The sequence below is a fragment of the Dipodomys ordii genome, unplaced genomic scaffold, assembly GCF_000151885.1.
Source record: "Dipodomys ordii isolate 6190 unplaced genomic scaffold, Dord_2.0 Scaffold148, whole genome shotgun sequence".
Classification (NCBI taxonomy): Eukaryota; Metazoa; Chordata; class Mammalia; order Rodentia; family Heteromyidae; genus Dipodomys; species Dipodomys ordii.
The window spans coordinates 5,066,560-5,091,546 of NW_012267364.1; the positions used below are offsets into that span (position 1 = coordinate 5,066,560).

Sequence of the window (24,987 nt, forward strand, 5' to 3'; positions counted from 1 at the left end):
ATAGGAAGGTGACAGAAGAGGTTGAATAAGGAAAGTAGCACAAAGTCAATCATCAGTCCTGGCCTGAAAGCCTTGGGTAATCCCAGTGGTCTTATCAATGAGGGCAATGAACTCCATGCAAGATGCAGTATCTGTGGACTCCACACAAATCCTTCATTTTTATGACTTTATAAAGAATGAGAAAGGGGAAATAACTTACTAGAAGTCATTACTGACAAGCATTGGAAAGCTCTCCAAAATGCTTTCATTCAACCATCATTGACTGAATATCTACCATATGTTAAATTCAGAGTTAGGCACTGAAATCCTTTTGGGTTGTTAAAAACTGACCCGTGCACTCAGGGAGTTCCAACAAGGGCAGCCATGACCAATAGGCTTTGTCTTCTGCCACCATCACTGGACTCTCCCTGAAAGGGCTACATTGGTTATCAGCCATTTCTGTTCTGAGCTTCGCAATGGGAACAGTCACACAAATGAGTTCCCTTTGGATCTTCCAGAAGGCTGTAATATTTAAGTTGGAAAGTTTGCTGAGTTTTTTTTTTTACGGATGCCCAAAGGAATCCAATTCATAAGGGGAAGAAAAAAAAATCATTCAAACAACAGATGGTAGTCTGGCGGGCTGTCTCTCTGCCCACAGGGTTCCTGCAGCAGCTCTCCTCCTGAAACGGTGATGATTTCCTCCTAAAATAGAAGAACAAAAGGAAAATTCACTTGTAATTATGAAAGTGGTTTAAAAAAAGTCACCTCAAAGAGACTGCCTCAACACAAAAAGCTATACATCTGCATCTCCATCCTGATTCTTGCTCTAAGAAAGGAGCCCTTCAAGTACTGGAAAATCAAAGACATTGCTGGGCACTGGTGGCTCACACCTACAATCCTAGCTACTCTGGAGGCTGAAATTTGAAAACTGTGGTTCAGACTCTTCAAGACTCTTATCTCTAATTAACCAACAATAAGCTACAAGTAAAAGTGTGTCTCAAGTGGTTATGAGCAAAAAGCCAAGTGACAGAGGTCCTGATTTCAAGCCCCAGAACAAACTATTTGTATATATACATATATAAACATATATATGTATAAACACATGTGTATATACACATATATACATAGATATACATAGATATTTACATATATCTATATATGCATATGTATACATATATGTATATATGTATACACATACACGTATAAAATTGTTTTATATATAGTACCAGTCCTGACAACATAGAATTACAATATAGAATGTATGAGTGTGTGTATGTGAGTTATAGGTGTGCGTAGTGTGTGTCTTATGCCAGTCCTCAGGCTTGAACTTAGGTTCTGAGCAGGTATTGTTCCTGAGCTTTTTTGCTGAATGCTAGTACTCTACCACTTTAGCCACAGCTCATGTCTCAAATTTTGGTGGTTAATTGGAGGTAAGAGTCTCATAGACTTTCCTGTTTTGACTGACTTTGAACTATGATCCTCAAATCTCAGACTCTTGAGTGATTAGTATTATAGGTGTGAGTCACTGGTACCTGGAAACACTTTTTTTTTTTTTTTGCTGGTCGTGAGGCCTGAATTCTGGGCCTGGGCGCTGTCCCTCAGCTGTTCAGTCAAAGCTAGCACTCTACCACTTGAGACACAGTGCCAGTTCCAGCTTTTTCTGCTTATGTGGTGCTGAGGAATCAAACCCAGGGCCTCATGCATGCAAGGCAAGCACTCTACCACTGAGCCACCTTCCCAACCCTGGAAACACTTTTTAAATAAAAAATAGTAGGAGGGAGGCCAGCGACAAAGGAAGGATCTTGAAAACAAGATAGAAATAGATGCTCTAGAGACTGAATGTAGAATTAAAGCTAAAGTTGAAGTCATGCTGAAGATGAAGATCCAACATGTTAACCTCAGATAGATCTGGAAATGGTAGGAAATATATGCTATGATACCCCCTTCCTGGATAGACAAAGGACACCCCAAAAGTTCAAATACTCTCATGCCAAAAATGAGCTACTCATGGTCAACTCCAACCCCTAGAGCATGAAGAGACTGGGTTGGGGGTAGAGGAAGAGAAACTGGGCAACCATGAGTAAACCAGAAATTAGAGTTGGAATATCACATCATAAATGCAAAATTTATAAATATTTAAGGATCACTATGACTATAAAAGAAAGATGCCAAAGTCAATCATAGAACTGATTCCTAAGAAAATACCAAGTTCATAAAGCAAACAGAGGGAGCCTTTGAGAGCTGTGCATGAACTTTCTCAACAAAATAAAATAAGTCATCCATGACGCAAGAATGGGCATGACATTTTTACTGAAATTTTTCAGTGAAAGAACTAAAAAGGCATCATGGACATAACTGAAGAGCCATTGAGAAGCTGAAGGAATGACCAGATCAATAAGAAAGATATCCAAATCAAAAAATAGACAGCAGATATGAAGAGATGGCTTCCTGCTGAAGAAGAAATCACAGTGACCAGTGAGTATATGAAAAGATCCTTTGCTTCAGGGGAAATCTGAGAAATGCAAGCTAAACAATTGGGAGACACAGTGTCTGCTCACTGACAGGGAAAAAAAAATCATGAAATCACCAATAAATCCTCAGCGCTGGCAGCAGTATAGGGAGAAAGCCTGATACAGTTTTGGCAGGAATGTTAACTGGCATCGTGCATTGGGAGGGCAATCTGGCAGATCTTTGCTAATTAAAATGTGCCTACTTTTCTTTCCAGCAAATCCAGTTCCAGCAATCCATCCTAGAAAGTTACTACTTGTGTGTCCACAGGGATGGTGACACATGCATAGTGCAGAGGTCTCTGGAGCACCGTTCAAGGTCGTAAGAAACTGGAAGCTGTGAAATGGGTGTGAGGGAGGAATGTAAGTGATTAAGCTGTGATACACATCGATTCCTGGGGACCTCGTGCACTTACAAGGATTGGCACTGTACGGACACCGAAAGATCTCATAGACACATTTTTATAACAGCCAACACATACTAGTAACTTACTAGTGTTAGGTGTTTTGTTCCAACACATTACAAAATAATATCTCTGGGATGGCAGGCATGGCTCAGGTGGTAGAGCACCAAAGAGTGAAAACATCAGATACCAAGTTTGAGTCCCAATCTTGGACTAAAAAATAAAAAAACCATCCTATTATCTCATTGAAACTGCACAGTGAACTCAAGAGAAGACTTTAGGCCAATATTCAGACTTTAAGTAGTGGCCTAAAATCATGCTTTATAATGATGTTAGGATCAGTGTTCTGATTCTAAAGACCAGGCTTCCACACACTTAATTCCATGATTTATTAATCATGTTTTAATATAGAAAGTTGCTGAGCTGTAAATAAAGAGTTATCTGATTTCTGTGAAAAGTGATTTTAAAAAAATGCATTCCCTTATGTCCATAAGTTTTGAGATTAGTTCCCAGAAATTACCAGCAAGCTGGAGAGGAAGGACAGAAACAGAGATTTAACATGAATGAGGCTTTCACCTGGTGTTATGTTTGATGTTTCTTACAATGTAATCAAGAAAACAATGGTGTGATTAAAATTCAATTTATAAGAGATCTCCATGTGGGCACATATGATACCTCCTCGTAGTGCCAGAAATCCAATGGTCAGTCTCAAAAGAGTTTACATTTGGAAGAGAATAAAAGGCTTCACAGCTATTTGATCTGGCCTTCCTTCAGAGCCCTGCCCTGAGAGACAGGCATTTACCCTTTGCCTGAAATACTTTCCGGAACAAGAAGCTCATCATTGCTAAAGGAGCTTGTGATAGACAAAGCAAACAAATATTGTGGCACTGGCAGGGTGCACACGTTGTGGACTGACAGCTGCAGCTTAACTCCTGGTTCTAGCTGTTGTTAGCCGCCAGACCAAAGCCAAGCTTTTCAGCCTCGCTGGCATTGGCTTTCTGAACTGTGAGTGGGCTAATATGCTGGGGCTAACATCCTCCCTAATAGCGCTTTGAGATTACATGAGGGCAAGGAGTGAAGAGCAGGCGCAGTGTCTGACTCATCTTCTGCTTGCTCTGGCTGTGGCAAGGCTTCACCCAACACAAGGAGACAGCTGATCCTGGTTACTCCCGATTTCTGGGCAGTGCTCTATACCAGGTATTTGTGAATGGGGAAAGTTTCCTTCTTCCTTATCTTTCTTTTTTTGGTTTTGGTTTTGGTTTTGGTCAGTTGTGGGGCTTGAACTCAGAGCTTGGGCACTGTCGCTGAGCATTTTTGCTCAAAACTAGCACTCTACTACATTGAGCCACAGTTCTACTTCTTGTTTTATTTTTGTTTTGTTTTGAGTGGTTAAATGAAGATAAGAGTTTCACAGGGACTTGTCTGCCTGGGTTGGCTTTTGAGCTGCAATCCTCAGATCTCAGTTTCCTGATCTCAGCTGCCTGTGTAGCAAAGATTACAGGCTGGAGCCACTGGCACTCAATTTCTTCTTCCCTATTTTCCTACCGTCATTCCTCCCTGCTTTCCTTCCTCTCCCTCCTCTTCCTCCTTCATTTTTCTTCTACCTGTTCTTCTCTGGCTCTCTTTGTCTCTCTCTTCTGTTTCTGCATCTGCCTGTGTCTGTCTCTCTGTCCTCTTTTCTCTTTCTTCCCCTCCATCTATCTTTATTTCTTCTTTGAAACAGTTTTTCCTACTTTGCCGAGACTGGCCTTAAGTTCATGACCCTCCTGCCTTAACTTCCCAAATACTGAGATTACACGCACCACCACACTCGGATGAATGGGTAGTTTTCTGTGGGCTTTACACATAAGGGCAGGTTCGGAGCTGTTTCTCAGGCCCTGGGAATATCCATAATGAGATAAAGTCACCCGTATCTGAGAGTCCCTGTTATAGCAAAAAGCCCAGGGCTGGGAAGGTGGCTCAGTGGTAGAGCGCTTGCCTTTAAATGCATGAGACCCTGGGTTCTATTCCTCAGCACCACAGAAGCAAAAAGAAAAAAGCCAGAAGTGGCGTTGTGGCTCAAGTGGTAGAGTGCTAGCCTTGAGCTGAAGAGCTGAGGGACAGAGCCCAGGCCCAGAGTTCAGGCCCCATGACCAGACCCAAAAAAAAAAAAAAAAGCAAAAGCCCAATAAGCAGAGTCAAACAATTCTGTGATCCTTTCTCCATCTTCAGAGCTCAGGTAGATGCTGGAGACTTAGAGACACCATCACTGTCTCACTAAATATTAAATACATCCATTTGCCTGGTCTTAATGATTTGAATTCATTCTCCCATGTCTAGATCATCCGCTACCAGAGGCCTGGTGTAAGGTATCTTTCAGGTGACATTTCCAAGACTGAGATACAGACTTGGAGGAAGGATCAACCTACCCAACCCTTGTTGGTGACCACAGGGAGCACTCAGGTCCTCAGATGAGAAGCAGCCTAGGGACAGGGTGAATCATAGCCGGAGACTAAGGAGTACACTGGGCCTGGACAACCTTGGGTCTCTTCTGCCCAAATGTTCTATAGCTGTGAGACTGGCAGCCCATGCTGTCCGCTCACAGCCTTGCTTTGGCTCTCTTCAACCCAAGTTTCTGCCCCTGTCATGCCCAAGAACACCCTGAGGAGGGCTGGCTACCTTGTGGAAATCAATGAGATCTGTGAGGGTGGCGTGACGATTGGGGTCCACTCCCAGGAAGCTGTAGAAGTCCCCAGAAGCATCCACGAGGAAATGCTTGAAGCCCCTCTGCAGGCGGTAGGAAAGGGTGTACCCCCAGATTTTCTCACTGACACGGACCAGAAATGCTCCTTCAGCCATGTTCTCCAGGAGCTCCTCTGCATCTTCTCGGCTAATTATTCCTAATTTTAGAAGGAAAATAGAAGTCAATAGGTTCTGCACCTACAAATGAACACCAAAAAGCCAGAAATGGAGCTGAGACTCACTCAAATGAAAGAGTGCCAGCCTTGAGTGATAAAGCTAGAGAACCAGCCCTGGATCACGAGTTCAAGCCCCAGTACTGGAACAAAAGGAAAAAAAAGAAAAAAGAACTTTTCTTAAGCACCCTTCTTACAAATAAATCAAGAATAATTTAGATTGATTGGCGATGCAGGGAATTAGCAATGAACTAGAATAATAGCACGTATTGATTACAAATACAAGTCAGCCGACACCACGCTGTGGAGGGACTGAGAGTCGACTTTGATGGGTTACACCCGAATGACTGATGGTGGCCCCTGCTCTTACCAACCTGGTAGTCTAGGTGAGAACCTAAAATCAGTACTTCCCCTTAAGGCATTAAAAATACTTCCTCCAACCACTCATGCACATTGGGCATGAAGCTTCTTAGTTTCACAACAGGACATTTCTGTTCTGAGAAAAGAATCCATATAGGTGTCACCACCATAGGCAATGAGGTCTTCAGTCTACTTTACTGTACAGAAGCCGGATCTAGCCTGGAAGTGTTTCTCAACTGGCAGCAACCCCTGGAAATGCTGTCAGGGAGAGAATCACTGTCTTTGGGATTATATAGGACAGGCCTGGTGTCTGTTGAACCAAACTGCATGATGGGGAGGAGAAAAGGGAAGCCAGAAGAGGTAGGTCTGCTCACCCAACTCTGCCCTCTGCTTGGTTATGGGATCTTCTAGCCCAACGCTTAATTTCCCAATGTCTTTTGACATTTAACTGATCATCACCTATCTACTTCCAAGGCCCATGATGGCTTTCCCCTCAGACACAGGATTCTCTGAGGGTATTTGTGAAAATGTTGAGCTCCGTGTGATGAATTGTAGTACACTGACCCTACACACACACACACACACACACACACACTTGTTTGCTATCTGTCACACTCAGGAAGATGCTGTTTCTGTAATTTATTCTTGGTGTGTGTGTGTGTGTGTGCGCGCGCGCGCGTGCGCGCACACACGCACGCAGTACTGGGGTTTGAACACAGGGCCTTGTGCTCTCAACTGGCTTTTTCTGCTCAAGGTGGACACTCTACCACTTGAGCCATACCTCCACTCCTGGCCTTTGGCTGGTTAATTGGAGATAAGAGTCTCACAGAGCCAGGTATCAGTGGGTCATACTTGCAACATATCTACTCAGGAAGCTGAGATCTGAAGATTGTACTCTAAAGGCAGCCCCAGCAGGAAAGTCCATGAAACTCGTATTTCTAAATAAACGTGTATTATATATAATATGCAGATATAACTTATATGTGTGTATTCATAGACATATATAAGAAATTATAAAATAATATTCATATACTTATATTTCTAGAATGTGCATGTTAAATCACCTAAATTAACCACTAAAAGGCAGAGGTTGAAAATGTATAATCTCTAAATAATGAAGGTCAAAAAATAGGATGAGAAAAAAATGAATTTTCAATAAATCATGAAAAAGCAAATAACAAAAATAAGAATGCTGCACTTCTATCCAATTTTGAAGTTCACAAAACTGAATGCGATAGTGTCTGGAAGTTAATAGGCAAGCAGTACAGAAATCAGAAAGAATGATGGTGAAAAACTGGAGCCAATGATAGCACCCCGTGAGAGGTGAGAGCTGATCCACTTCCCAGCCCATTGCCGCGTCTGCTCCTCAGGCTTTCTTATGCTCTTCACAGATGGGTATGCATACATGTACACATCCAATATTGCCAGATCTGGTAGCACACACCTGAAGTCCCAGCTCTTTGGGAATCAGGGATACAGCTATTAAAATGATGAAATACTTGCTAAAAACTGAAGAGTTAAACTTGAAGAAAATCCCTAAAACTAGAGAAGACTGGACTATCTTTCCAAAAGATTGCCGATCATTTTCTTATTTTTTTTCTTTTTGTTAATTATTATTTTAAATCAATATATAAAAAGTATACAGGCTGGATTGGGTACAGTGGCCCAAGCCTAGTTCCTTCGGAGGCAGAGATTTGGGACATCATGGTTCTAAACCAGCCCCAGTCAGAAAAGTTCAAGAGACTCCATCTCAGCTAATCTATGGAGATCCTGGCACATCTGTCATACCAGCTACAGGAAAGCACAAGGATCATAGAACAGGCTGGCCCAAGCATAAAGTGAGACTTAACCTTAAAAATAGCCAATATGCTAAGCACCAATGACTCACACCTGTAATCATAGCTACTCGGGAGGCTGAGATCTGAGGATGGTGGTGTAAAGCCAGCCTGGGCAGAGAAGTCCATGAGACTCTTATCTTCAATTAATCACTGAAACAGCTGGAAGTGGAGCTGTGGCTCCAGTGGTAGAGCACTATCCTTGACGAAAAATGTTCAAGAGCCCAAGCCCTGACTATAAGCCCCAGGACTGGCACTCAAAAAATAATAACCAATGTGAAAGCAGGCTAGGTATGTGGTCCAAGTGATAGAGTGACTGCCTCCAAGCACAAGGACCTGAATCCAGTCCCCCATACTGGCCAGTGCTGTACATATTTGTATAATGTCAAGCGATATTTTGACTCAAGATTATCTTTGAGCGTTTTTGAAATCACTAACACGAAATAGTGGTCCAAAGTAAGATGAGATTCCCTTATCAAAACACTTAAATTAGACATTCCATCTGTTGCATAACCTTCAAGCAACAATTCCAATTCCAGAGTGTGGAGATAGAGATAAAGATATAGAGATGGACCAAGGTAACTCTACCCGGAAAATGCCAGTAGAGTAAACTGGAGACTTTTCTCTTGCAGAATTGACCTGTAAGCCTCATTACCTGGCAAAGCAGGGTATCTGCCTGCATCCCTGGCCATTTCCTACCAAATGCCAAAAGCACCTCTCAGTTATGACAGTCAAAACTATCTCTAGACATTATCAAAGGAAGTTATGATTATGGATACCATCCACGAGCCTCTAAGGCGTGTTGATAACTGAACAAGAAAATTTACTCTGTGTTTTATACTGTAATGTATAATGATACTTATGCAAAACCATGGCTTCCATCAGATACCTATGGCTCATGCCTGTGATTCCAAGAAGCTGAGAGCTGAGGTTTGAAGCCACCTGGGTAGAAAAGCCTGTGATGAGACTCTTCTCTCCAATAACCACCAAAAAGCCAGACGTAGAAATGTGGTTCAAGTGATAGAGTACCAGCTTTGAATGAAAAAGCTAAGAGACAGAGCCCAGGCCTGAGTTCAAGCCCCAGTATCAGAAATATTTTTTAAATACCATACCTTCCATGATAGTGTATATTAAAATCATCATACCTTTACAATCGCAAGATCTATGACCACAATAGTCCCTCTGTTCCCCCACACACACACACAGTATCTTCATGTCTACAAGAAGTATCTAGAACAGAGATCCTAAATAAACAGCACTGACTAATTGAGAGTATTATTCCATACCCAGCATGAATGAGACATAAGCATATGCCCACCACTATGCTAAGAGATTTATAAGCACTAGTTCAATCAGTCCTCGTAATATCTTCATCAGTATTTCTTTTTTCTTTCTTTCTTTCTTTTTTGTTGTTGTTGTTGGTCATGGGTCTTGAACTCTGGGCCTGGGCGCTGCCCCCAGCTCTTCAGCTCAAGGCTAGTGCTCTACCACTTGGGCCACAGCACCACTTCCAGTTTTCTAGTGGTTTATTAGAGATAAGAGTCTCACAGCCTTTCCTGCCGGGCTGGCTTTGAACCATGATCCTCAGATCTCAGCCTCCTGAGTAGCTAGGATTACAGGTGTGAGCCACTGGCACCCAGCTCACATCAGTATTTCTATTCTCGCCATTTTACAGTGGAAAACAAAGCTAAGAGAGATTGAGTCAAACTAAGGAATAAGGCTGGCTCAAGAGAAAGAGACAGAGTCAAACAGAGAGAAAGAGAGAAGAGGGAGGATTGGAGAAGAGATTAAGTGGCCAAACCAGGAGGGAAGAACATACTTCTAATTGACACTCATATTCGTGTGTGTGTGTGTGTGTGTGTGTGTGTGTGTGTGTGTCCTGGGACTTGAACTCAGGGCCAGGGCACTGTCTCTGAGCTCAAGGCTAGCACTATACCATTTGAGTCACAACTCCACTCTCAGCTTTTTTTTTGTCCGTCGTGGGGCTTGAACTCTGGGCCTGAGTACTGTCCCTCAGCTCTTCAGCTCAAGGCGAGCGCTCTACCACTTGAGCTACAGCGCCACTTTGGTTAAATGGAGTCTCGAACCATGATCCTCAGATCTCAATCTCCTGAGTAGCTAAGATTACAGGCATGAGCCAACTGGTGCCCACCAAAGTCTATATTCTTTTTCTTTTTAATCTTTAAGTACTTGTACAAGGGAGCTGCCATTTTAACAAAGCAGGTTATGAATATGATACACCTTGACCAATGTCATGCCTTTCAACATTTTCATCCATCACTCCCCAATAAACCCTCACTCTTCTTAATTTTATAGGATATACATTAGATTCATGGCTACATTCTCCCCCTCTTCCTGTCTTCATTAATCTACCCTTAAAATGTTGTACAGAGGGGTTACAGTTACATGAGTAATGAGTTACATTTCATAGCGAGCATCCTCCTTTGTTTTCCCCCTATCATCACTCTCCTCCCCACCTCCCCAACTCCTCCTGTCCCACCACCCTGCCATTGTAAAGTTCCTTTTCAACATAGTGTCCTATACATCTCATCGTCATAATGAGTCAGGCTGCATCCCCACTTAAGCATTCCCCAATATCTCTTCCCCTCCCAAAATGACCCAAAAAAATGTATATACAAGGTGCAGAACACTGAGAGCTCCCTTACCCAGCAATCCCATTTTTGGGCATTTACCCAAATGATCACAAACAAGTTCATACCAGAGCTACCAGCACAACCATGTTTATCACAGCATTATTTATCATAGCTACAATATGGAACCAACCCCAATGTCCTTCAGTAGATGAATGGATCAAGAAAATGAGGTATATATTTATATATATATATATATATATATATATAATGAGGTATATATTTATATATATATATATATATATATATATTCATATATATATATGAATTCTATGCCTCCATCAGAAAGAATGACATTGCCTCATTTGTTAGGAAATGGAAAGACTTGGGAAAAAATTACATTAAGTGAAGTAAGTCAGACCCAAAGAAACATAGGTCCCATGGTTTCCCTTGTTTGCAATATCTAGTATATGTCTAGGACAGGCAGAGAAGGTCAAAGGCTATGTACATATGACCACGTGAGATAATGTTAAGCAAAATGTACTCCAAGACAGGGACACAAATGTTTTTTTTTCTTTCTTGCTAGTGTTTTTAATGTACTTGCTGTGTGATTCTTTTGCTTCTTTTGTATGTTATTTCCCTGACTTTGCCTTTGTAAGGAATTACACTCTTAGAGTCTTCTTTCAAATCTACCATATTTCAGTTAGTACATTCTTCTTATTAGAGTGTATAGTCTGTTTTCCTCAGGTGCAGCCCAGACCCAGTGCCTTCCATGCAGGAGCTCCTGGAGGAACACGTGTATGTGGTATGGATACGCCTAACCCACTCTCTCCTCAGGCCTGCTGTGCTCCAGGCATAAACCAGAAGGGCTCAGGCAGGAAGTCTGTGGAAACCACTCAGTCACCTGCTATTCAGGATGAGCCAAAGACAATGAGCCAGTGGGCATTGACCACAACCAAACAATCAATACCCAGAAGGTCTAAGTTTGGTCAGAGGCTCCACACAAGTAGTGTGGAGTAGAAGATGAGCAGTGAGTATAAAATCTGCAAGCAGAAGGCACTGGGTCTGGACCAGGGAAGATTCTGGAGCCAACCTTCCATAGATACAGAGGTATGACTTCCCTTAATCTTCCAGCCTTGCTGCAACTACAAAGACCCTCTGCCCCCCATTCTAGGCACAATTTCTGCTCATAGATTTTACAGTCACTTCTCCACACCCCACCCCAGGATTTCCTATGAATGCCAAACTCCAAAGATGATCTATTCCATTATATGAATGATGTAGTCTTTGTCTAAGCTATGATCAACATCCCATAGGCAATACTTTGAGTCATTTTGGGCTTGCTTATAAAATCTAATACAACATTTTTTAAAACCATGCAACACAATGATGTTCATTGTACGTTCAACCACTGTAGGAGCTAACTACATTTTCCATCCTCAGTTCATTGAGGAATTGGCAGATGTGAAATCCATGGATATGACTATATCTATCACTTTGCTGAAAGTTGACACCAAAGCTAAACAAGTCTGGATGGCCTGCCATTTATGGCCTACCCTTGAACAAGTCCTTCTCTCTTTGATGATGAGAAGGACTCACATTGATACACACAAGCTCTTGGGCCAGATTAAGTGAAGGACTGCCCATGGGAATCCTGGATGATGGCACTACAATGTTGGTGACTTCTGGGTAGGACACAAACTCAGTTGGCTTTGGTCTTGGTCATCAACTTCAAAGGTCGATGGCAACTGAATACAGCTGTAATAGGACACCAAGACAAACACCAACTATCCAACCCTGAGCCCTTGACAAGGACTAAAAATAGATGTGCAGAGCCTGCTTGCAGGTGTGCAGGACTCCATTGGGACAAAGCCTTCAAGAATGTCCAATGCTACAGCGCCCCCTTTTGGGTATCTACAGAACATGACAATGTAGAAATCGAGATGGGCCTTGCCAAGAGAAGCCTCTATTCATCCTTTATGTGTTGCATCTGGATGTTGAGAGAGCGGGGAGTACAGAAGGCCCAGCACACAAGCCCTCTACCAGCATATCACAGCAGCCCCTCAGTGAGGAGCCAGCAGCTCCTAGCCACCCCCCCCCCACTCAATTCTTACATCAGACTGCTCTCTGATGCCTTCCTTAACCATCTTGCGGGATCCCACACATATGCCCTCAAATAACACCAACAGCTTCACTAATAAAATATTTTCCCCTTTGCTGCTAATCAATGGCAGCCCCAGAAGAGAAAAGGTATTTGTGCTTTTAAAAGTCGCTGGGTTCTAATGGACCCACAAATCATACTCTAGCACCTCCTCAGAGATAACCAGGTGTCCGTCCCCAGTCCCCCACCTCCAACTCCATTCCAGTCCCTGAAACCATTAGCTTAGCATTGAACCTGAGCCACCAAATGAGCTCTTATGATTTCTCTGTTAGCACTTTATCCTCAGAAGAAGAAAAAAAACAAAAATGTAAAGAAAGAAACGCAAGCAAGCCAAGCGCCACGTTTCCCTTTTTTTATGTGTCTCAACTTATCTGATGTGCGTATTTCTTAAAGCCTTCACTGCGGCTTCGCCTCATCAGCTGACAATGCCTCCATTACTGCTTAGCTATTTCTCATTCATTTTTGTGACTTCCCTTTCTTTGTTATTGCCATACTTCCCAAACGATGTCATTAAAGAGGCTGGAGTTATTAAGCTCTTCATTCGCCACAGTTTCTCAAAGCATCCTAAAGCCACAGAGAGTGTGATAAATGAGTTCATCTTTTATCACCCCAAATGAAATTTCATCATGGTTAAACTGCTGAGACAAGGGTTTCACTGGACAAGTTTTTTGGTTCCAGGTGTATTTATGTGCAAGATCAACCCTACACAAGTCCACAACTGTCCAGGTTCTAATTATTAATGCCATTTGGGCCAGTCAGCTTTCTGTCATCTTAACAAATACGCAAGACAATCAACTTATAAGGAATGAAGATTTATTTGGGCTCATGGCTCTAGAATGTGACCTGGCAGACCCTGTGCTTTCAGGCCATGCATAGAGAAGCTGAATGGCAGTGGCAAGGAATACATGGTAGAGCAAGACTGTCTGCCTACAGCCTGGAAGTGAAAGACAAGAAGATTCCATGGGTCACCATCCCTCTCACGGACATGCTAGCAATAACCTGAAGACCTCCCACTAGGCACTAACTCTTTTTTGTTCTTTTTTTTCTATGCCAGTCCTGGGGCTTGAACTTAAGGGCCAGGGCACTGTCCTTGAGCTTTTTTTTTTTTTTTTTTGCTCAAGGCTGGCACTCTAATACTTAAACCACAGAACCACTTCCAGCTTTCTGGTGATTAACTGGAGATGAGAGTCTCATGGACTTTCCTGCCCAGGCTGGCTTCAAACCCACGATCCTCATATCTCAGCCTTCTGAGTAGCTAGGATTACAAGCTAGGATCCACCTCTTAAAAGTTTCTGATGGCTCCCAACAGTACAACCTTGAGGACTGATCCTTTATCATACAGTTATTCGGGGAATATTCCAGACCCAAATCCTCATGGTAACATGATTTCTGAAGCTAGCTACATAAGGATCCTGGGGTAGAACCTATTTCAACTGAAGATGTAAATTTATATGATTATTTGCCTAATGCTAATTCCATACAACACTGGCTACTTGCTAGAGTAGAAGCCTGGTGATTTTTCTCTCTATAGACTGGTCTTGCGTGGTCAGTCCTGTTGACCATCTTCTGACAAGAAAACTGTTCATCTTCTTTTGCTTTTGGTCTATGCAATTCCAACAGAGTGTACTCTGCCTATTCCATTCCAGGATGCAATGTGACTCTGGCCTGTTCAATCACACATTACCAACTCCCAGCCACCAGGCTTGGTTCAAGTGTGAGTATGTGGCCAAAATCAATCCACCAGTGCAATGATTGGGACTACTCTTGGGGCTTCTGGGAGAAAACATGCCCTCCCTGCTGGCCATATTTGAATTGTGGAGAATGTTGGCACCCTACCTCTGTGTGATGATTGATTGAGGATGAAAATAACATAGCAGGTAATAAGACTCAAAGACAGAAAACAACAACAACAGTCCAAGAACTGAAAGCTTGTCAAGTACCTTGGATCAAGCAAAGCCTGAAGCTAGACCTACTTTTGTTTCTTTTCAATTATATGAGCTGAAAACGTCTCCTTTTGTTTATATTGCTCTGTAGGGGTACTTTCCCATTGTTTCCCAGTGAGCATAAGTTTTGTAAAGGTAGCAAAGTGGTCAGTCTTGTCTGCTATTTTATGTCCTGTCACTTAACATGCTGCCTCGCCCACAACAGAGCTTGCTATTAATAATCGACTAGTTAATAGTTTTTAATTCCTTAATACAAGAAGCCTCTTCCCAGTGTCCTTGTCCTGTTAGCTTAACAGTCCCGAACACTGGGAGCTGCCTGCTTGACTCTGACTATTGCATAAGAATACCTTGCATGGCTAGCAGCCATCCACTCCCCCAGCTGGGGAGTTCTCCAGACAGCAAGAGCCATCAACAGCAGCCTCCCCAGGAGCTTTCTCTTCTACTAGCGTGCCTTGTGCCTCTTTAAACCCACATCTCTGGACCCAGGTATCATCTCTTTAATAGCCTCCTTTTTCTCAAGACAGAGCTCAAAACACTGAGAAATGATGGCTCTATTCTTCCATCTATTCCACCCTGCAACCTCTCTTTTTGAAAAGGCACAGTTCCCAAGTCATCCTTTTAAATGATTTCTATTCCTTTCCCTTCCCTCAAGCACTTTTGAAGCAGCAATGTACACAGGGCGTATAAAGATGGGAGCACATTTTGGATCCTAACAGATTCTAACCTTCTCTGTACCTTTCTAAATATGGCCAGTGTAAGAAGGTTCCTGTCCTGCTTTGAAGCAATTACTCTGCATAGAAAAGGTCACCCCCATTGGCAGACTTCCTGCAGATTGTACCATCTAAGTGGATGGGGCATGCTTGCTCCCCACTGGATGTGTGATAGAAGAAGCATTAAGCCAAGAACACCTCACCAGCCAGGGCCCTGTGGCTCATCCCTATAATTATAGCTACTCAAGAGGCTGAGGTCTGAGGATCACAGTTCTAAGACAGCCTGAATAGGAAAGGCCATGAGACTCTAAGCTCCAATTAATGACAGAAAAAGCCAGAAGTGGTGCTATAGCTCAAGTGGTAGAGTGCTAGCCTTGAGCAAAAGGAGTTTAGGGATAATGCCCAGGCCCAGAGTTCAAGGCCCAGGACTGGCCAAAGGTAAAAATAAAAAACACCTCACCAGACTGCAGCTGTCTCCCTACTTAAGCCCAGGTGAGTCCCACTCAGGACTCACTCCTAGCACCTGAACAGAATCCCACAGGAATAACTCACCAATGCCAACTCCATCCTTGATCACATAGTCCCATTCTGTGCCAAGCCCTAAAGGCAAACAGCACTACAGCCAGTGGACTGCTGCCAAGCCAATAAACCATGGACCATATTGCAAGTGTTCTCTATAAGTAAAGTTCCAAAAGAGAAATGGGTTCTGAATGAGCCAATGTTCAGGCAAAGGATGCTCTTAATAATTTTAAATATGTGCTGAAGTCCACAAATATATTTTTCTCCAAGTTAAGACTGTATGCACTGGCATTTCTCAGGAGTACTTTTATATGACTGAAAGTTTTTTTTCCCCTATTTCCTGGAAGATAACAATGAGCAGAGAAGAAAGAAGGAATTGTTTTTCCTTCACTTGTTTTTGTAGTGTTGTGTCCTAATACGAAGGCCTGGATACTCTCACTTTGCTCTTTTTGTTCAAGGCTGACACTCTACCACTTGAGCCATAGCTCCATTTCTGCTTTTTAGTGGCTCCTCAAAGGTAAGAGTCTCATAGACTTTCCTGCCCAGGCTGGCTTTGAACTGCAATTCTCAAATCTCAGCCTCCTGAGTAGGTAGGAATACAGGAATGAGCCGCCTGTGCCCAGCTCCTTCACTTGTTTTAACCTAGACCTGATTGGGAAACCTATAGTCCCAGAGGAAATCCAGCCCCAGTCCCATCTCCCTCACTTTGTTTACCAGAAGAGGTGGAGTTGTGGGCAGTTGATGCCAGACTCCAGAACCTGTCAGTCCATGCATCAATTTGACTCCTTGTAAAGGACAAAATGCTTTGTCACCTGGATTTACAGGTATCCTGTGAAGCCAGTCACAGGTAAGGAATTACAGGTCACATATTCAGGGTTGCATAGCCATTTGGATTACACTAGGTACTTCTAAATATTTGAGGAAAGGGGAAGAAGTGCAAATCCAGGTGTCATAGTCATTCTCAACCCTCAACTAGAATCTACCTAAATTAGCTAAGAATGTCTTACCCAGGAAAGGAAAAAAAAAAAAAAACACCCTGGGATTGTAATGGATTGTATTGTTGGCTCCCCGACTCCACCTCCTTTTATCTACAACTTTGAAGCTCCTCGCAAGAAAAGGACAGAAGGTGTTTTTCCCACCCCTCCAGTCTGTGACAAATCAGGGCCAACAGCATGAGGCAGTCAGGGCAGTGCACTGCTTCTAAGACTTAGAAAGCCCTACGTGCTGCCAATCAATCTCTGGACCTGTTGCTATCCCCATGAGAAGGGCAGCCTGGACCAAGCCCAGGGGCTCCTGGAGGGGCAGGAGAGATCCATGGTGGGCCAGCTAAGAGGTCCTAAGGCGCTATGCTGGCAAGACCAGAATCCCTGCCGACCAGCAACACTGCCTAACAGGCCGGTGCAGGCTGCCTGTGGGCTGGTAAGTTCCTTATTTCTGAGGGCTGGGAACAGAAGGAGGGAAGCTAAATATCTGTTTTTTTAGACTTTGGTGTTTGAAGAACAGATGAAGTTATGAAAAAAAGAAAAAGTCTCCCTCTTCTTCCTCACTTCACTCATCTACCCCTCTCCTCTTGGCCTCACTCTCCTCTTGCGTGTACCCCTTTCCTGGTGCTTATTTTGACCTATCATTTCTAAATAATTAAACTATTTGAGCTCTCCATAGAGCCTTTTACGAATCAGTTAATTCCTGTGTAACCACTTGCCTACCACCCAACATGTTTACTCATAGCTTTAGAGACACATTCATCATAGATACCACAAAATTAAGAAAGGTAAGAGCTGGGGCCAGCGTCTCACACGTGTAATCCTAGCTATTCAGAAGACTGAGATCTGAGGATCATGTTTTAAGGCCAACCCTGGGCAGGGAAGTCTGTAAGGCTCTGATCTCCAATAAACCATCAGAAAAACGGAAGTGGCACTGTGGTTCAAGTGGTAGAGTGCCCGCCTTGAGCTGAAGAGCTGAGGGACAGCGCCCAGGCCCAGAGTTCAAGTCCCATGACCAACAAAACAGGAAAAAGAAAAGTGAGGAAAAAAGGTAGGTTGAAGTGGGATGAGAAGGTTAAAGGGGGTGACACCGATCAAGATGTATTCATAAACTGCTTTGTTAAATGGCATCTCCTCTGTACTACTTAAAAGATAATTTAAAAAAAATTAATGTCTCAGGAACAACAAAAACCTGCTAACGTTTTGACTTTCCCAGTGAGGGCAATGTTGAAACGTAAGCACTATTTACTGTCACTATCCATTGCCAAACAGTAGGACATCTTGACACTACAGTTGAAAGAAGGATGGAATCATAGCATACAGCACAGTCCTTTTTTAAGGAAAGTCGCTTGGTCATTCTCCACATGAGACTTGACTGCTAAATCGACTTCCATGTCTTAGCAACTTTCCTTCCATCTGTGTGGTAGGACCTGCAGCAGAACACGAAGTCAACTGTATGATTTCTGATACAGTTTGTTCTGTGACATAGAACTTACTACTTTTTTTTTTCATTGACCTGCAAAATAAAACTAAAGAAACATTTGGACACCTCTCTGCTTCCTGATTCGATTGGCTGCCATGAGCACCTAGGAGCAAGCAGTACAGTGCCAACCTCCTCCCTCCACAGGACATGTGAGCTGCACTACAGGTGTCAAAGGTGCTATGCAGCATTCCCATGACAAGGAAAATGCATCCACAAGAAGGAAGGTGGTGATGATGTGCAAGCCCTCTCCAGGGACACAGGGACACACACACACACACACACACAACATGACAGCGTTGAGGGGCATGAAATGCCCAGAGCCAGCCCCAGGGATTGCCTGGCTCAATCCCTTATGAGTGTTGACCATCTTCTCACTAAGTCACAAAGAGCCACTCCATCCTTCAAGTGGACATGTGGCGCCCTGGTGAATAGTCATTATAATAGATTGTACCATTACTCCAAACCATTGACAACCTGGTAGACTCTGGCTGATGAAATGTGAGCAAAAGTGTCAGGTGTCACTTCCATACAGAAGTTTTAGGGCCATCTTGTGGTTCTACAAATTTTCACCAAGTCTGATAGACGAGGCTCCTCCTCGGTCTGAGGTCCAGATTAACTTCCACAGCTATCCCCCACCCCCAAGGGGCATTTGAAGAGTGAAGGCCATTGAGCCTTTGGGTATGCTTGTTACTGAGCCTAACCTGCACATGATGACCTGCACAGTGAAGATGCTAGGACACAGGGTCCAGCCCCTGTTGAACATCTAGCCAACAGAGAAGACACGCAAATCTCTTACATGTGGCTCTGGATTTTCAGATTGTTCCTAGTCTCTGAGGAGATGCACCCACCTCCCAGGGCCCCATTTGAAGAAGAAAGGGCTATTCTTTGGAATTAGTAAGTCTAGGATCTAATTCCAACTCTCACCCTTCACTTTTGCCCTCAGTCATTCCTCCCATGGCACCAACTGTGGTGGGCACTAAGGAAAACAGATAAGGTCCTTAGCCTCCTGTGCCTACTACATTCAGGCGAGAGAAAAGACAGACGCCAATGGAAAGAGCAATTTTAAGGAAGTGAAAAGGTTTGATTGAGAGGAACTGAGAAAAGCTGCTTTAGGTGAGGAGTTCTCTGAGGAGAGGATATTCCAAGTGGAGAAAGCAAATATATCAACCATGCAAATAGCTTGAGGGAGATAGCAAAGGGGGAGCAGAGTCATCACAAGGGCAAGGGGTCTGTGACAAGAACTGATGACTTATCTGAGGAGCAGAAAGAAGGCTCTGGGGCAAGGTGGGCAGAAAAGGAATGCTAGGATGAAGTTGGGGTGGGGTGTAGGCCTTGTTACCTAGCGGGGCTGCAGGATGGAGTTTACAGTCCACTGCATGTATAAAAGAATGCAGAGCACTGGGTGCCAGCGGCTCAAAATCATCATCTTAGTTACTCAGGAGACTGAAAATGGAGGATCACAGCTCAAAGCCCACCAGGGAAGGAAAATCTGTGAGACCCTTATCTCCAATTGACTGCCAGAAAGCCAGATGTGAAGGTGTTTCTCAAGTGGTAGAGTGTTAGCCTTTAACAACAACAAAAAAAGCTCAGAGACAGCGCCAAGTCCTTGAGTTCAAGCCCCAGGACCATAGTTGCACACAAACAAAAGGAAAACAGAGGAAGCAGGGAAGAGACAGGATCTGGTTAAGGTGAAAATCATCTTAGGATGCTGTGGAGAATACACCATTTCAGAGCCAGAATAGAAGGGAGACAAGAAGGCAGCCCTCTGCTGCCTGGTGGCTGACCCTTTTTTTTTTTTGGTCAGTCGTGGGGCTTGAACTCTGGGTCTGGGCGCTGTCTCTCAGCTCTTCAGCTCAAGGTGAATGCTCTACCACTTGAGCCACAGCACCACTTCTGGTTTTCTGTTGGTTTATTAGAGGTAAGAATCTCATGAAGTTTCCTGCCCAGGCTGGCTTTGAACCGCAATCCTCACATCTCAGCCTCCTAAGTAGCTACGATTACAGGCATGAGCCACCGATGCCCAGCTTGGTGGCTCACCTTTGTGGGCTTTGACAGTTGTGGGGACCCTAGAGCCCCATGAGAGCAATGTGTGGGTGTAGCTGTGTGAAGGATGATTGGATGGTGTGTGTAGAGAAAGCCTGAAGCCAGCGGATGACTGCTGCTGCATGTTAGCTCTGTTGCATGCTTCAGAGAAAAACAACTGAGACACAGGATTCAGAATGCTCACCATTACACAGTGATCCCATCCAGAGACAGGATGAGTGTTTCCTCTTTTGTGTGCCCTAAATGTCTACTGCCTCCAGACCTCCAGTTATCTACCTCCTGGAAGGTGCCCTTTGTTCTGTAAACCCAAACTACACCAGGCTAATGTGTACTGTATTCTCTTACCAGTTAAAAACTGAGGACAAACCTGGGCGCTGGTGGCTCATGCCTATAATCCTAGCTACTCAGGAGGCTGAGATCTGAGGATCTCAGTTCAAAGCCAGCCCAGGCAGGGAAGTCTGTGAGACTCTTATCTCAAATAAACTACTCAGAAAAAGCTGGAAGTGGAGCTGTGGCTCAAGTGGTAGAGCGCTAGCCTTAAGCACAGAGTTCCAGGACAGCACCCAGGCCCTGAGTTCAAGCCCCAAGACTGGAAAAGAAAAAAAAAAAGAGGACTCGCCCTCTTGGTGGCTCACACCTGTAATCCTAGCAACTCAGGAGGCTAAAATCTGAGGAAAGTCTGTGAGACTCTTATCTCCAACAAACCACCAGAAAACCAGAAGTAGTGCTGTGGCTCAAAGTGGTAGAGCACTAGCCTTGAGCAAAAAAAGTTCAGTGCCCAGGCCCTGAGTTTAAGCCCCTATGACCAACCAAACAAAAAAAAAAAAAAAGAACTGAGTAATCTCAGGTGCTCACTGAGTCTGTCCCCTGGGCTCTCTCCTGCTTTTCTTGACCAGGCATATATGTCTAGACTAATCCTTTTCAATCTCACTGCATCCATTGGACAAAATTTGTCACCTGGACCAACAGTGCCACCACCTTTGTGCCCTCTGGCAGTGCTACCTATGCCTAAATTGCCCCATTTGTGAGCTTGTTGCCTGTACATCACAGCCCATGTGCTCTTCGGGCTCCTAGAGGTGAGGGTGAAGTACAGGTGACCTTGCCCTGTCTTTTATGCCTCCTTCTGTGCACCATTAAGGCCTTCACTGAAACCACAGCCATGCCCAGAGCTTACCTACTACATCTTCCCTCTGCCAACCATCTACTAACCAAGATACCAGCTCTCTGGGGCCAGCAATGGCTCTGGGATTGTCTTTCCATCTAGATAGAAGGGGGAAAATATGCAGAGGCTAGCCAGGAAGTAGCAAAGCAGTTCTTGTCACCAGGACAAATGCAGGAGAAATACAGGCAAAGGTAGAAACTAGCCAAGCTTCCAAGAGACTGGTAGGTGGGACAGAGAGACAAGTAAAGTCAGATGGATGATCACTGTGGCAGATCAGATCATTCTAGAAGTTTCCAGGCAAAGCTGAGCTCAGTGCTGGTTAGGGAGTAAAGGCTCAGGAACAAAGCCAAGATAAAGCTTCTTCTAAAAAGCTGGCAAGTTGAGAGAGCACAAGGAACAGAGAGGAGCCAATGCAAGTGAAGCCATCCTGGATCCGCCAGTCCTCACCGACCTGCCAGCTGCCCAGAGACCCAGGAGCAAGCTTCGTCAAAACCATCTGCCTCACTAGAAGCACTGCCCTGTTGACTCTGAAATTCATGAATAAATAATAAATGCTTCTTTGTTTTTAAGCTATTGACTTTCAGGGTGATTTGTCAACCAGCAAGAGCTAGGGGATGCAGACAGGGGACTGGTGTCTGGCGAGCCATCCCGATTTTTCTACAGCAGTTTCTGCTGAAGTCACAGCCCTGTGTCTCTGCTGAAGGCCATTGGTGTGTTCAGATCTGGACTGGGGCCATGACCTTGAGATATATTCTTGAACTTGATTTTACAAGTCACTTGGTAACTTATGAACACTTCCTCTCCTTGTGAAGCCTCAGTTTCTACATCTTCAAAAGGGAACGAGATGACAACCAATGAGCCACCTAGCTCTAAGACTCTGTTTGGATGACTGTGGCCTATTTATTCAGCTGTCACTCCTCAACAAGATTTGTTTCAGAATTTGAGTGTGTGGAGCTATGGCTAGACCCCAGGCTACAAACTCAGATAGCAATAGGTGAGCCCTTCTGGCCAGCAGCTCAGAGTCCATGGAGAGCTGCCTGTCCCTTAAGCAGAAGGAGGGCTCCTCGGTGGAGCCTGGATGGCCATGGGGGCCGTAAGATGGAAATGAGCAGGACCGGCGTTCACCTCTCCATCAAGCAGATAGGGTGCATGTCTTACATCCTGGGGGCCTCCAGCAAGAAGCTATTGGAAGCAGAACTGAGGCAGTGCAGCCAGAGCCTAAGTTCTCCATTCCTCCTCCTCCCCCCCCCAGAGGGAAGCAGAGGAGTAGACACCACCTGTTACCAGGCCCAAAAGAGTGGTCCTACCATGGAACCAGGGGGCGATGGATTTGGTGTTCCTCTCGAAGCCAGCCTGTCGAGGCAGCTGCTCCTCCTTAAACCAACGGACGATGACTTCTCTGGAGAGTGGGCGCAGTGGGCGCTCCCACGTCCTGCTGAGGCCAGGGACGAAGACAGGAGGGAGAAGGAGGCGGCGGAGAAAGAGAGGGATGGGAAAGGGTGAGAGAGAAGTGGAAGGAAGAAGGAGAAAGAAAACAGAAGGGAGAAAGAAAGCAGAAGGGAGAAGGAAAGGAGAAGGGAGAAAGAAAGAAGGAGTAAGAGAGGGAAGGGAAGGGGTAAGGGAGAAGAAGAGGGAGGGAGATGAATAGAGAGTGGGAGGGAGAAAAAAAAGAGAAGGTCACTGAGTATATGCATGACACCCATGCTTGTGCCTATAAAGAAAACCCCAAATGCCTTGGTACTTGAAAAAGTCCCATTTGCACCTTATAATGCAAAAGCTATTATTTTCCCCAAAAAAATCAAAGTGTTATCCCATGTTTCAGAGAACCACACAGGATGGAGTGACACAAGGATGTGAAGATGTAAATGAGAAAGAATGATGCTTTCCAGGGTAGGGATGCATGCGTTCTCGGGGGACTACCTCTCTCCCCTCCCCCTGCTCCACCAACAACAACTGAAGAGTTTTGATTTGTGGCCTTCTCGAGGGATCCTATTGGCAACTAGAGCCCACACTTTTTGAAGGCAAACACAGAAGAGCAAATAGAGAGAGAAATCAGACAGCTTGCTCTGGAAAAATGGCTAAAAGAGGAAAGCAAATAGGAATGAAACAAAACCAGCCATTGTCTGGCCATGGACAGGGTATCGGTGAGGGGGTTGGGGGAGGGTGAGCCTGGGAAGAATCTAAGGACAGTGGACCGGACACTTGAGATGCTTTCTCACAGGTGAGCTACGATTTTGTTGCATCTATGTCAGAACTACAGTTTGTTGTTGTTTTCATGTTTGTTTGTTTGCAGAATTAGGGGTTGACCTCAGGGTCTCCTGCTTGCTATGCAAGTACTCAGTTACCAAGGACTTGAGCCAAGTCCTAGACCATTTCTGACTTTAGTTATGTGTCAGGTAGAGTCTCATGCTCCCCCCCCCACCACCTCCAGGCTGGCCTCTGACCCTGTCTTCCTATCTATGCCTCCCATTAGCTGGTATGACAAGTATGCACCACCACATCCAGCTAGAATTGCAGTTCTTAAGTGCACACAGAGACTGGACCATTTTAGACCCTGGTCACATTTGAGTTAGTCTACAATGGAGCCACGAAGAGCTAGAGAGCGCATGACACACAACAGGCTCCAATAATGTGTGGAGTCAGTGTAGCAGGACCACACCGCATATAACATGGTGAAAATACTTCTGATAAAACAAGGCTTTAAGCCCACCTGGAACAACCTTGGCCTCTCTGTTTTCCAGCTGAGCCTGGTACATTCCTGTTTTGTCATTGCTACCCACCTAACAGTATTGGCATTCACAAGTCACTACTGTGACTTTAAGCATAACATAGACTCTAACTCCCCATCTGGTATTCTGGATATCGGCCCTGAACCAACATATTGGCATGGAACTCAGCCTCACAACGGATCCACTTATACTCACCTGCGTGCACACACACACAAGAACAATAGTAAACACGGAAGATGACAGAAAAAATGCTGGAAGAAAAGTAGAGGGCCAGGCTACACTGCACTACTTAAAGCCACTGTGCCAGCCTGATTCTCACGACACCCAAGGCAGACTACTTAAAAAAAAAGTTTAATTTTTACAGTTTCAGAAGCTGAAAGTCTAAAAGCAGGCGGCCCTATGGCTTCTGTCTCTGGTAAAACCTAAGGACCAGTAATACCAGGGCAAGAGCAAGTTCACCAGCAACAGATCACCTTGCAAAAAATGGCACCAGAATACAATGCAGGGGTCAGGATAGGGAAGTTATAAACTCACTGCACTGAGAACTAGCTCAGAACTGTCCATATAGATTACCTGAGTCCCTTCCCCTGTCAGGCCTCCCCCTGCCACCCCCCTTAGGAACCTAAGGATCCTACTTGATGCCACCTGAACATCGTCACACCGGGATCCAAGCCCCCACTACAT

The 24,987-nt window shown here is 44.4% G+C and overlaps 1 protein-coding gene across 1 annotated transcript in view; it reads right to left on the minus strand.

Annotated features, from left to right (window-relative positions):
- Positions 1-592: 592 nt before the first annotated feature.
- Positions 593-24,987, minus strand: part of Sh2d4b (SH2 domain containing 4B) — a 54,439-nt gene continuing 30,044 nt past the window's right edge. The window contains exons 7-8 of the mRNA XM_013032082.1: positions 22,882-23,006; positions 593-681 (exon numbers count right to left, since the gene is read on the minus strand). Of these exons, the coding sequence (XP_012887536.1) occupies positions 593-681; positions 22,882-23,006 (214 nt within the window). The remainder of the gene's footprint in view (positions 682-22,881; positions 23,007-24,987) is intronic.